Below are 13562 nucleotides of genomic sequence, written 5' to 3' on the forward strand. Positions count from 1 at the left end.
AAAAGTGTGTGATTCTAATTAATGTTAGATAGCAACTCTGTTTTGAGGATAGAAATCAGGACTAGAAGTGGGTCACAAGGAGACGATTTTTTCTTGATGGGACAACACCATTAACAAGAGAATGGGTTGGGGGTTAGCAGGCCTTCCATGGCGCACAACGCTGGGAGAAGCCATTTGAAACACAATTATTTGCAACACAGCAAATGGGGCTCCCTGGCGTTCCATCTAAGCCAAGTTCAAGTTCAAATGGCAATTTCAGTTCAGCTCAACAAAGATTTATTTAGCGTCTACCAAGTATCTTAGTGAAGATTTTCCAGAAAAAAAGAACCAATAGAATCCATATATATATAGGTTATATATAGGATGGATTCATTGATGGATTGATTAAAAAGAACTGACTTGATTGATTTTGGAGGCCGAGCAGGGGAGAAACCCAAGAAAGCCACTGATACAGTTCCAGGCCCAGTCTGAAGTCCTGAGAATCGGCGGTGCCTAGGGCATTAAGTCCTGGTCCAAAGGCAAGAGAAGACGGGTGGCTTGGGTCTAGGCGTCAGGCAAAGATAGCAAATTCTCTCTTCCTCCAGCTTTTTGATCTATCCAGGCCTTCAGCGGATTGGGCGATGCCCACCCACTGTGGAGAGGGTGGTCTGATTCAGTCAGATGCTAATCTCATCCAGAAACACCCTCACAGACACATCCAGAAATAACGTTTAGCTAAATTATCTGAGCCCCCCTGTGATTTGGTCATGTTGAGAATACTAACCGCCACACCACTGTGTTTGACACTGAAAATACAGAGGTAGATAAGGAAGGTCTCTCGTTTGCGGGGCGGGGGGAGCTCTCAGCACAGTGTGGGGGACGGCTGACCATTACAATACAGTACAACGCACATTGGTACAGAGAGAAGTGCCTGAGGATGTGGGGGTACAGGCAAAGGGCACCCAGCCTGGCCAAGGACAAGGGAGCACCAAGGAGTAGAATTTCCTGGAGGACATGATGTGTGAGGTGAGTCTTAAAGAATGGGTAGGAGCTTATGTGGCAAGCTGCCCCCGGCAGAAAGATCGGTGTGGCCGAAGGCATGCTGGCGGTAGTGGGAACAGTAAGCCATTTGGTATCACTCCCAAAAGAAGTGTAGGACTGTGTGGGGCTGGCCATCAGGGAGCTCAGAGAGGACTCTGATGCCGTACTAGGCAGGCATTTGGGACTTTACACCAAAGGGAAGAGGGAGTCCATGAAAAGTTTCAAATATGGGACACATTTCGTTTTTAGCTAAATCACTCTGGTAAACAGGGTGAACCAAGTGTAAGCAGAGACGTGAAACAAAAGACCACTTTCCTCCTTTGGGGCAAAGAGATGGGGAAGAATGGAAGAAGGTCAGGACAGAGTCCCTGGGGCTTTGATCTCAACCAGCATTGAATGCTACAACTTGGAGCCAGGAGGAGGCTTAAGTACCTTTGGGAGTCTTTGTGATTCCTGTTAACAAGAAAACCGCAGGACCAAAATGGAGCCACTTAGGCTAAGTCACCAAACCTGGGCTTAATACCCAATCTAACTGCAATTCCAGCCTCCCCTGGGAAATGTCAGCAATTTTCTGGTCAGCACCAATGAGGTGATCTGTTACATGGACCCTGTCTATCTGGCCCCCAAAGGAAGACGAGATAATCCACCCAATTAGACCCTGTGCATTTTCCCCCCAGGGAAAGATGCCCTTGAATGGAACAATCCTTTCTTCCTCTCTCCCTCTCCCCGCCCTTCCCCTCCACCCGCCTCTCTCTGCCTCTTCCCCACTTGTGGTCTCTCTCCAAAATAAATAAATAAACTTAAAAAATATTTTTTAAAAAAGTGCCCCAAAGTGGAAACAGCCTAAATGTGCCCCATCGGTAGCCTGGACAAATACATTGTGTGTGCATGTAATAATGTAGTATATACTATGTTATATGAAATTATTACATGAATATAGTACTATACATGAATATTACATGAATATAGCAGTGAATATAAACATAAGAGAGCTAATGAAACTATAAAGATCGTCTGAGGAACTTAATACTGAGCAAAAGCAGCAAGATACAGATACATGCACATGATTCCATTTATATAATGCTCAAAATTAAGCAAAATGAAACTATACTTTTGAAGGAAGTATCTATACGTTGCAAAGCTACAAAGGAAGGGGAGAAATGTTTACCTCAAAATCCTGGGGGAGTCTTGGTTTGCAAACTGACCTCTGCACACCGAGGGCACGGAGAGCCGAAGAAAAAGGCAGACCACTCCAGATGGGTGGGGGGCAAGGTTAATAATATGAGTGGATCTCGGCACCTGCCTGCCAGAATCTTACCAGTTGATACAGAGGCTTTAATAAGGTTCATTCACGTATATTATCTGGAGAGTCTCCACAACCCCTTACTCTCTCAAGGCCATGTCCTTAGACTGGCTGCTAGCTCAGGAATGGTGGCCGGAGCGTACATTGCCAGGACAGGAGATGGGGTGGGGAATCTTTGATTGGTCCAAGTTGCAGGTCAGCCAGAGGTCATGTCCTCTCCATGACCTCTTCCAAAGGGAGCTCAGCTATTTAAATGAAGCAGAGGAATCTAGACATCACCTGGGGGCAGTTGCATAAATTCCCAGGTGTTCTGCCTAAGAACCTCTCAAAGGCTGGCCCTGAAAGCTTGAACTTCTGAAGTGATGATAGATTCAGAGCCATAAAAAGGAAGACTCATGTATGTTTGCCCCTCGTCTAGGGAGTGGGTGCAAACTCATTCCCTGTTTCAGAATCATTGCTCTGGAACAAGGCTATTCAATAGAAATATACTTCAGAGCACCTGGGTGGCTCAGTTAGTTAAGTGTCCGACTCTTGGTTTCAGCTCAGGTCATGATCTCACTGGTGGGGGTTCGAGCCCCACGTTGGGCTCCGCACTGATAGTGCAGAGCCTGCTTGGGATTCTCTCTCTCCCTCTCTCTCTCTCTTCCCCTTCTCTACTTGTGTACGCTCTCTGTCTTTCTCAGAATAAATAAATTAATAAAAAAAGAAATCTACTTCAAGCCACATACATAATTTTAAATTTTCTTGTAGCTACATATAAAGAAAACAAGTGAAATATATTTTACTTGACTCAATATCCAAAGTATTGTCATTTCGATATGTATCAGTATAAAAAAATTGACATACTTTCCATTCTTTTTTCAACATTTAGTCTTTGAAATCCCATATTTTATACTCATGGCAGAACTCAGTTTAGATTAGCCACTTTTCAGGGCACCTGGCTGGCTCAGTAGAGAGTGTAACTCTTGATCTCGAGTCATGAGTTTGAGCCCTACATTGGGTGTAGAGATTACTCTTAAAAAAAGATAAATTAGCTGCTTTTCAAGTACCTAATAGTTCATGTGGTCCATGGCTGCCATACTGGACAGTATATTTCTAGAACATAAGCTCCAAGTGGGTAGGAACTCTCACCTGTTTTTTCACATTGCTGTATCTTCAGTGCCTGATACCATGCATAGCACAGTGCAGACCCCTAACAAATGTTTTTAAATAAATGATGAAATGAATAACCAAGTCTGTAGGAGAGAGAAGGGCATTCTTTTTTTTTCCAGTTCTCTTGAGATGTCATTGACATACAACACTCCACAAACGTGAGGTAGAATGACTTGATATATATATATTATACCTCATATCATATACATGATATCATATATATGTATATATATGAAATGATTACCACAATAAGCTGAGTTAATCATGGAAGAACATTCTTATGCAGAGCGGGACACTTTAAGAGTAGTAAGGCCAAACCAAAGCAAGTCAGAATAATAAACTCCCATCTGGTGAGAGTTTAAACCTTGTACAAGATGAAATTCGTAAAACCACGAGTAAAGAGGCCAGTTTGCTGTTCGGTGGAGTAAGCGTGTGGGTGGAATTCTCACACACACACACACACACACACACACACATGCACGCACAAGCACTGATTTCCTGCTGTCTCCTGCACTTCCCAGTGGGATGCTGANTTTACCACGAGTAAAGAGGCCAGTTTGCTGTTCGGTGGAGTAAGTGTGTGGGTGGAATTCTCACACACACACACACACACACATATACACACACACATGCACGCACAAGCACTGATTTCCTGCTGTCTCCTGCACTTCCCAGTGGGATGCTGAGTTGACCCCTTGGAAGCGTCCGCCCTGTCCTGTGGTTTCAATATCCAAATCACTGTCATCTCTGCTACAACACTATTTTACCAGTCCACATACTGTGTTAAGAACTACAGATTTCTTCTAGCTTTCTGGCCTCAAAAATATTGGCCTGCGGTACCTGCACTTGAGATTGAATTTGTTTAATTGGCGTACATCATGATCTCCTGTGTACGTGTAGGCAGTTAAGTGTGTTATTAAAAAGGGATGTGTTTTGCTCTTTACATATGACATGCTGATGCGAGCAGACTGGCCACAAAAGACACAACCAGGACCTTCTCTCAGCAACTTCTCGCTCCCCTCACCCCCCATCTTCTCCCAACGTCCTGATGCACTTTTCAAATTAGCCTCCAAGTCCTTTCGGGTCTTCCCTCAATTTTTTGTTCCTCCAGCAATAGGATCACGACGATTCTGGGCGAGTTAGTTGTGCAGGATGACACTGAGTTTATTTCATGGACATATCTCCCTCCCCCCCTTCCCTGGCATTGATATAAACAAGCACGTACAGATGGACTAGATTTTCTTTTTTCAGTTCAAGAAAAAGTTTCTCTCCTGTTAACAGATATCAGGGGAGAAATCTAACCGGACTAACTGAACTACACTAGTTTCTCATCAAGAAAGCATCTATATTACAATTGGATTTTCCCTTTTCAACAAGTCTGCCATTTGCTCCCTGTTCCTGTCAGCACATCTGCCGGGTAGATGTTACACTAACCTGTCGTCTCCCTGGGGGATAAGCAGACACATCTTTCCGAGAGCTCCTTCTAATGCCAACCTCTTTGCTCTCTGTTAAGCGGTGACAGTTCGGGCTTTGCATTCTCTGGCTGACACGGTTTACGGAAGATTAACCCCCCGCTGAAGCAGAAAGACCAGCGTCTCACCCTAAGTCCCTCACTCCCCAGGCAGGAGAGGCAAGTCCCTCACTCCCAGTGAGGACGGATCGGTGGTTCTGAGACTTCCCAAGTCATTTTAGGGTAAATGCATCCCTAGGGTCCAGCGCCACAAAATATTGGTAATCAGTGGAACCATTTGGAAGATTTTTAAAGAACACAGATTCTGGTTTTAGTGAACATGAAACCAGTCCTCTGGCAAGACTTCTGTCAGTAGGGTACTTATTTCTCTAGGGGAAACCCATTTATATGTTGTAGGTGGACTTGATATTGATAGCTTTGCTCCAGAGACGGACATAGGACCAGGCCTTACCTATCAGAGCACTGCATCCTTCTGGCTACTGATTGGTTCAAAGGTGGGCATGTGAACTAAGCTAGACCAATCAGATGTCTCCCTGGGACTTTTGCTGAAACTACCAGGAGGGAAAAACACTCCTGTCTTTGAGGACCGTTAGTGTAAAGATGCTCGGCAGACAGCTGTTGGTGGCTTTCATTTTATCACCTGTGGAGCTCATGAATGAAACCAAATAGAGGAAAGAGAGAAACTTGAAGGCAGCAGTTGAGTCCCTGGATTTAGCAAGGTCTAAATCTAAGGAAAGGCCCGGACCTTATAGTCTTGTGAACCAATAAATCTTCCCACTTTTTTTTCCCTTAGCTTATGTTAGTTTCACTTGATTCTCTGTCATTTTCAGTTAAAACTATACCTGTTAACACACTCATATTCTCCTGATCTCTCTAGTTGAAAACTGCTGAGTCACAGATACTGCTGCTGAAACTTCAGAATGTATAAAATTCAAACAAGTTCTTTTAAAAAATGCTGATCTCTAGGTCTTCCCCAGAGATTCTAATTCAGAAGGATGGAGCCCAGAAATCTGCACTTGGTAAGCACTTCAGGTGTAGGGCCATACTTTGGGAATCACAGAATTAGAATATCCTCATGGGCCACAGCTTCATAATGAAGAAAGGTGACTGACTGTGCGCCTTCCAGGAACCATACCCCTGACCTAGGTTCTGTATTTCCCTCATTTCATCTTCTGAATAACCTAGCAGGGCCCCCAAAAAGAAAAAGAAAAATCTCTCCCTTCAGATTTGCAAAATCACTTTGCATAGAAGTACAGCAACAATTCCACTCTTTTAACCCGGACAGAAAGGTGCAAAAAAATAAAAGAATCCACAGTTTTCATTGATTTTCCAGATGTTAATGATTCCAAAGATATATGTAATTAGGAGAAGTTAATTAATTTCTGAAATAAAACCTCCTGTGCTTGTACACATGAGCACGAGAAGACAGGGCATCTTTCAGTAGACAAAACCGTTAACCCGTTACAGAGTCTGAATAGTAAATAGTCCAGCTGAGGCTTTGAGACACTGTCATTACATCCGCCATGATTTGAATCATCCTGTTTTATGAAACCCTGAAACTGGGCTTTTCTGAAGCCAGTCTCGGATCAACGATGTTTGTGCATTGTGTTTCCAGGTTTGAGCTTAAATGTGAGAAAAAGGTCATCTGAGACTGAGTTCTTCAGGAGACCCAGTGATGAGGATTCATGTGTAATTTATTCATTAAGAAAGGCCTTGCAGGCGAGGCCCACAGGGAAAAGACAAGAAACCAAGCAAAAGTGTGATTTAGGGAAAGCTCCACAGCCAGTGAACTGGCCTGGGACTCTGGAGGGTAAGGGATGCTTTTGACATTGTTCTGGCCCAAGCAGGAGCGCTGGAATTTCTTACTCCTGCACTCAGACGTCATTGACCAAAGGCTTCTAGGAAAGACATCAACAGCGGAGCACTTCCGGCTCAGAACACCCAGGCATCAGGAACATGCACTGACCGGAGACTGTTCCTCCCTTTACAGACTTACCTGTTCTTGCTCGTAGAAGCAAAAGCACATCCAATCAGGCAAGGGGCACAAGAGACGGTCAAAGGAACGCAAGGGAATCTAGGTGGATTACCAACAGTGCCTGGTCCAATAACACTGACTTCATTGCCAACTTGACAAATGTAGTAATTTGTATGCATTTTTATGAATTCGCCAATGGACGACTAGCGGATGGCAGACATTGGTTTTATAACGCAGCTGTGATCTAATTTGAGAATGCAAGATTAGGAAGTATCTTTAGGTTGCCAGCTCTCGAACACACTCAGCTGATAACATTTTGTGTGTGTGCCCCAAATGTGCATAAAATAGGCATAGGCTTTAGGTTTTTTTCCATTAGTCTTCTTCCATTCAATAAAGTGAGTAATCTTCTAGTTGAAGAATACATGCATTTTCCGTGGAACACTATAAAGCTATTGATTAAAGACAACTTGGGGATTTATGAAAATTACCAAAGTAAGACATGCCACAAGAAAGCAAATAAGTGAAAAAATAGGAGCGCCTGCATGGCTCAGTGGGTTAAGTATCCAACTCCTGATTTTGGCCAAGGTCATCATCTCATGGTTGGTGAGTTTGAACCCTGTGTCAGGCTTTGCACTGACAGTGCTGAGCCTGCTTGGGATTCTCTCTCTTCCTCTCTCTCTTCCCCTTCCACCATGTGAGCTCTCTTTCTCTCTCTCAAAATAAATAAACTTAAAAAAAAAAAGAAAATGGAAAGTCTCCCTTTTGAATAGCTCTACCTAAAGGTGACTACATTCTAGCGGATTCTCCTATTTATTTCCTCTTCTTTTTGTTTGGCTAGTTTTTCTATTGCTGGACATTTAGGTTGTTTCCAATTTTTCACTAATACGATGTTGCAACACATTTTCTTTTCTTGTCTACAGTCTTGCGTAGGATGTGAGTATCTTGTGCACAAGAAAAGACCCCTCAAAGGAGAATTGCTGATACCAAGGTACATGCATTCAAAACTTTATTCTTACTTATTTACTTATTTATTTTTAAATATATATATTTAAATATAGATATAATGACACTCTCTATATAAAATAGCACTCACCCACCAAGGCATATCCTCATGGATACAATCTGTCTCAGAAGATGACCTTGCTCAAGCTAAGGCTTGAGTCATCTTGACTCCAGCCATTCACTTAAAAGTGAATAATTCAAAGCTTTTAGTACACTCACAATGTTGTGCAGCCATCACAGCTTTCTAGCTCCAGAATATTTCCATCACCTCAAAAAGAAAATCGTTTTTAATGACCTTTGTACTGAGTGAGCATTCACTGCTTATGGGATGTTTGGGGAGGAACAACACACATGTGAAGTAGAGAAAGTGCTCACCATTGAGATGAGAGTTCTGATCATCTTTCTTTGGTATGGTAGAGCTTCTAGAACATCGAGGGTTCCTTTCAGTGCTTTGAGACTTGCCAAATGAACTACTCTTTAAAAAAAAAATCCCTATTGGCCTGAATAATTTAAAACACTGAGCTGACATCTTGGTAAAAACAAACAAACAAACCAACGTCTCACTCTCCCATTCTCATCTTGTTCTGCTAGCCTGGATTTCCACTTTACTCTACCATGTCGCTCATCACTCGGCCACACTAAGTACCAGTGTTTCCAGGCTCGGTGCCTTTGTTCAAAGTGTTCTCTCTGCCCCAAATACCCTATCCCTGGGACATCCTGCTCATTCCTCAAAACCCATCTTTAGGGTCATCTCCTCCAAAGGACTTAACTGTATGTCTGCCTTTCTCCATCTGAATGTGGTGTCTGGGTGGCAGGAACTCAGCCTCATTCATCTTTCAGGTCTCACATAGTTTCTAGCTCCATACACGTTTGCTCCGGTGAATTGAACCATGGAACATGTTTCTATGAATCTTGATGGTATTTAATTACAATAAAGTAATCTCAGGGGAAAAAATGATTTGTATTTTAAGAAAATGAAGAATGCTTGTCTTAGGGCACTTTGGGATGAAAGAGCTTAGGTGGAAGTGGGTTTTTAAAGAAAGATCAAAATACCACAAAATCCCAAGAAAATCTAGACATTCCTAGAAAATCTAGAAATCTAGGTCTCTCAAAGGAAAGGGAACTGGGTGGCACCAGGAAATCTACAGCTGTCAGAGTTTATGGACCATTCCTCTGGTGATTAGTTTTACTTTCAACCACTTATATATATTTGTATAATTTGAGAGAGAGAGTGGAAGAGGGAGAGAGGAGAGAATCCCAAGTAGCCTCCATACTCAACAAAGGGCTCCATCCCATGACCCTGGGATTATGGCCTGAATCGAAATCAAGAGTCAGATGCTCAACTAACTGAGCCATCCCAGCACACCTCAACTAATATTTATTGAGCACGTAGTATGTGCCAGAGTGGTGGTAAGCACTGGGCATACAGCACAAGGAAGATTAGGTATACTTCCTGCCCTCATGCAACTTTGTCTGGTTCCTAAGCATTAAAGTAATGGGACTCCGCACCTTCCGTCTGTGTTTTCTTAGCTCAAGTTCTTGAGGACAAATCTAATTGGCTTTGGGCAGCATTATAATTGACTGGATCCTCCTGGGTCAGGTATCTGCGTCCATCTCTGGCCAGGCTATGGAAAACTTTTCTCCGCAGAGGGTGCAGGGTTGATTAGGTGCCCAAATGTGCCTCTTGTAAAAAATCTTCTTATTCCACATGATTTGCAAATATGTTATTTATGATTCCTTTTATATCCTTTAAGGCGCCAGATTCCAAAGATAACTCTAATAAAGAAAAAGCCATTTCATATTATGATTGTAACATCATATGCTGCTGTGGGAAGCCAGGACAATTACTGCCTTAATTTGAAAGAAAGTTCTGCCCGAGCAATTAGCTCTGTCAGCGAATATTGCAGACGGTTTTTGGAGCCTGGACCTTAGAGAGCATTGAATTCTGCTGACCTATTTTCCAGATGAAAAAACCGAGGCCCAAGAAGGGAAATGGTTTAGTCAAGGTCAAGGATCCAGCACAGAAGTGCTGAGAGCGGAGCTCAGGTGGTGGTTGTTGAGCTGTTTGGTTCTTTCTGTCTCTTTTTCATCTACCCTTCATTCAGTGCATTTTCTCGTTTTCTTTGCTTTTAAAACCACTCTAATAAATTACTTTGCTGGAATAGTTGAAACATATAGATGGTTAAAAGAACAGGACACAGGAGCAGACAGGAGAAAGGAATGGGCCTCCTCTCCCTTCCTGTTTCTGCTTCTAGGACATCTTTCCAGAAATAGTCTGTACGTTCTACAAGTAAGTGTGCTTGGGGCGCCTTGAGCCTCTGACTCTGGCTCAGGTCATGATCTCGCGGTTGACCAGATCGAGCTCTGCGTTGTCTCTGTGCTGACAGCTCAGAGCCTGGAGCCTGCTTCGGATTCTGTGTCTCCCTCTCTCTCTCTCTGCCTCTCCCCTGTTTATGCACTGTCTCTCTCCATCTCAAAAATAAACATTAAAAAAAAATCAAAAGTAAACGTGCTTGTATTTCTGCCTTGCTTTTAAAAAAATTATACCTTGATCAAAGATCATTTNATATAAGTTATAATTTATTATCATTTATAACATGTTTAGAACATAAACATATTTATTTATTAAATAGGTAAGTAATCAGTAATGCTTAAATTGAGATCTGGATTTTCTTATTTGATTTATTTTGAGAGAGGTGGAGGAGGGGCAGAGAGAGAGGGAAAGAGAATCACAAGCTGTCTCCGGGCTGTCAGCGCAAAGCCCTACGTGGTCCCATGAATGGCGAGATCATGACCTGACCTGAAATCAAGAGTTGGATACTCAACCGACTGAGCCACCTAGGCACCTCTAGAGATTTTTTAACTGCTCGTTCTTTTTAGCTGCTGTATAGTATTCCGATATGGAAGTACTGTGAATTATTTAGCCCATACCTCATCCATGGAGAGATCTCTCTGGGAGACCATCAGTTCTCTCACCCACAGAGGTTGTTTCGTTATTACAAACCATGCCAAAAAGAACACTCTTCTACATCTTTGTGTATGTATGCATACTTTCTCTCTCCTCCCCTCTCCTTGCCTCTTCTCCTCACCCCTGCCTTCCCCTGACCTCTCCTCCTCCTCTCCATCTGGCCAACTCAAGGCATAGGGGAGGAGAGACACAAAATGTAACACTTGGTGATGACAAAGGCCTGAAGAGAGAAACTGGAGACAGAGTATCTCGGTCAGAATTATAACAGGAATCAGCTTGAGTTAATTTAGGCAAAGACAGGAGGAAGGTAGGAGGACTTTATTGGAAGATGCAGGAGTATCACAGAGAATCCCCAAATCTCAGGATTCAGAAAGCCATCGACAAGGCAGTTAAGTTTCTTTTTGTCTTGTTTCTGCTTCTCTCTGGAATCAGATCCATTTTCTCCTTCTGTTTCCCAGCCCTCTTTGATCCTGTCTGTGCATGGAGGCCAATGGGATTCCCCACAGGACTCGGTATGGATGTTCTGAGCCCAGACTGGTTGGCTTTTTCTCAGTCCCAGATGGGTGATGAGGACCAGATTTGGGGCAAAGTGATCTACATAAGATGCAAATCTGAATGAATGGGTCTCTTTTTGCTTTATACTGTTAGACAAGGTACCATCATTATAGGAAGCAGTCTTGAGCCCCTTAGCAAGGCACTGAAATGCCTTAAGCTGACCCCCTACTTGACTTTTATTTCCAGTCTTTCCTTCTCAAAAGCTCCAAGTTCTGGCCATGCCAAGCATCAAATCATTTTCTGTATACACCAAGAGTACATGACTTGGCCAGGACAGTGCAGGTTGGATTTTAGCCCCAGCTCACCCATCAGTTGGGGACATCTCTGTGGAGCGCACATCAGCATAGCTGTACAAGCAGAAGGGGGAGATCAGAGTCAGAAGAGATTAGGAGAAACAGAAATTCCTTGATGGTGGCGTAGTGGTGATGAAGGTTAATACTGGATTTCCTTTTCTATGGGGACAGTGCTCCAACTATTCTACTCAAATTGCAAAGGACATGATGGTCATGGCAACTATAGGATTTGGAAGAAGGCATCCAATGGATAGCACCTGGTCTTCACAGGCACCTTCCATGTTCCCCTAGACTTCCTTCCCTTTTTGGTCTCTATTTTGGACAGGTGGCTAAGCAGGTTATGTCCTCTGCAGGTACTGCTGACTGTCAGAGTTGGTGCAGCTGATATTGGATTGGAATGGATGTCTCTTATCAGAGGCGTGCCATCATTAAGTCCTGTTGATTTCACGACATGTGTACCAGGACCCTGAATTGCCTTTCTACTTTTCCCCTGGAATAAAGCAAATGACTGTCTTCTGCCTCCAGCACTGGTTCCCCCGATCTGCTCCCCACAGAGTAGGCAGGGTCATCCTGCCAAAATGCAAATCTTGGTCAGGTCACTCCTGCTTCAATGGCTTCCTGGTGCCCTCAGGTTTAAATTCACTGACTCACCCCTCCTTCCCCTCGCCTCCCCATCAAATCCTGTTGGATCTGGACCTTGCTACCCTTCAGCCTTCACTTCCATTTCTGGCCCTGCCTTCCTGTCTTTTTGCCTAGCTCACTCATGAGTGATCCTTATCTGGAACTCAGCGTAGGCACTACTGCTTGTATTAGTTTCCTCTTGCCGTTGTCACAAATGACCACAAATTCAGTGTTTTAAAGTGAGAAAATCTTATTCTCTTCTACTTGGTGGAGGCCAGAAGTCCAAACCGAGTCTTAAGAGGCTAAAATCAAGGTGTCAGCAGGCTGATTCCTTCTGGAGGCTCCAAGAGAGACTCTCTTCCTTGCCTTTCTCAGCTTTTCAGCTTCTGGGGCTTGTGGATGCCTTTCTCTATCTTCAGAGAACATCACCCGAACCTCTGCTTCTTCCATCCCCTCTCCTCTTCCTCTTCCCTGGTCAAATCTCACTCCATCTACCTCTTAGAAGGACACTCATGATTACAGTCAGGGCCCCCTTGGATAATCCAGGGTAATTTCTCTGTCTCAAGATCCTTAACTTAATCACATCTACAAAGTCCTTCCTGCCAGGTACAAGGTTGGAGGTTCCAGGGATGAGGACTTGCATATCTTTGGGCACCATTATTTAGCCCACTGTCCTGCCTTCCTGAATCCAAGGATATATTAAATACATTAGACCCTCCCTGGTTGCTATAGGATGACTTACTTCCCAGTTATATGCATGACAATCATCCATCTAGGAAAGGACTGGTTATACACTCACCAGCTCTCTTTCTTCGTGAGTATGTAGGAATACTACATTTCCCAGACTCCTTTGTGCTTAAATTGGGACCATGTGACTGAGTTCAGCCAATCGAATACGGTGGGGATGATGTATGCCACTTCCCAGGCATGGCCATAAACTACCTCACTCTATCTTTCTGCTCTTTCCTCTATGGCTCCATTTGGTCTCCGCATGGCATCTACATGGCTAAAAGTAAATAATTCTGTGATGGCGGCGATGATGGGAGGGACTTTATGTGACCGCTGCTTCTTTCCTAACAGTAAAATACATGTGTATAAGTTTCTTCTGGAATACTGTCGGTGGCATAGTCTTGGTGATAGGGAAATTTTCATTCAACCATGGTTAGTAATGGCATTTGAGCCATTTGGTAAGTTGGTGCTAC

General features: G+C 43.5%; 1 protein-coding gene across 1 annotated transcript in view; it reads left to right on the top strand.

The window, feature by feature from the left end:
• Window positions 1-12105: 12105 nt before the first annotated feature.
• Window positions 12106-13562, top strand: part of SHISA9 (shisa family member 9) — a gene marked incomplete at its 5' end in the record, with an annotated part of 291018 nt that continues 289561 nt past the window's right edge. Inside the window, one exon of the mRNA XM_077773190.1 lies at window positions 12106-12156. Coding sequence (XP_077629316.1) covers window positions 12106-12156 — 51 coding nt within the window. The remainder of the gene's footprint in view (window positions 12157-13562) is intronic.

Source organism: Crocuta crocuta, unplaced genomic scaffold, assembly GCF_008692635.1.
Source record: "Crocuta crocuta isolate KB4526 unplaced genomic scaffold, BGI_CrCroc_1.0 scaffold16, whole genome shotgun sequence".
NCBI classification, from domain to species: domain Eukaryota; kingdom Metazoa; phylum Chordata; class Mammalia; order Carnivora; family Hyaenidae; genus Crocuta; species Crocuta crocuta.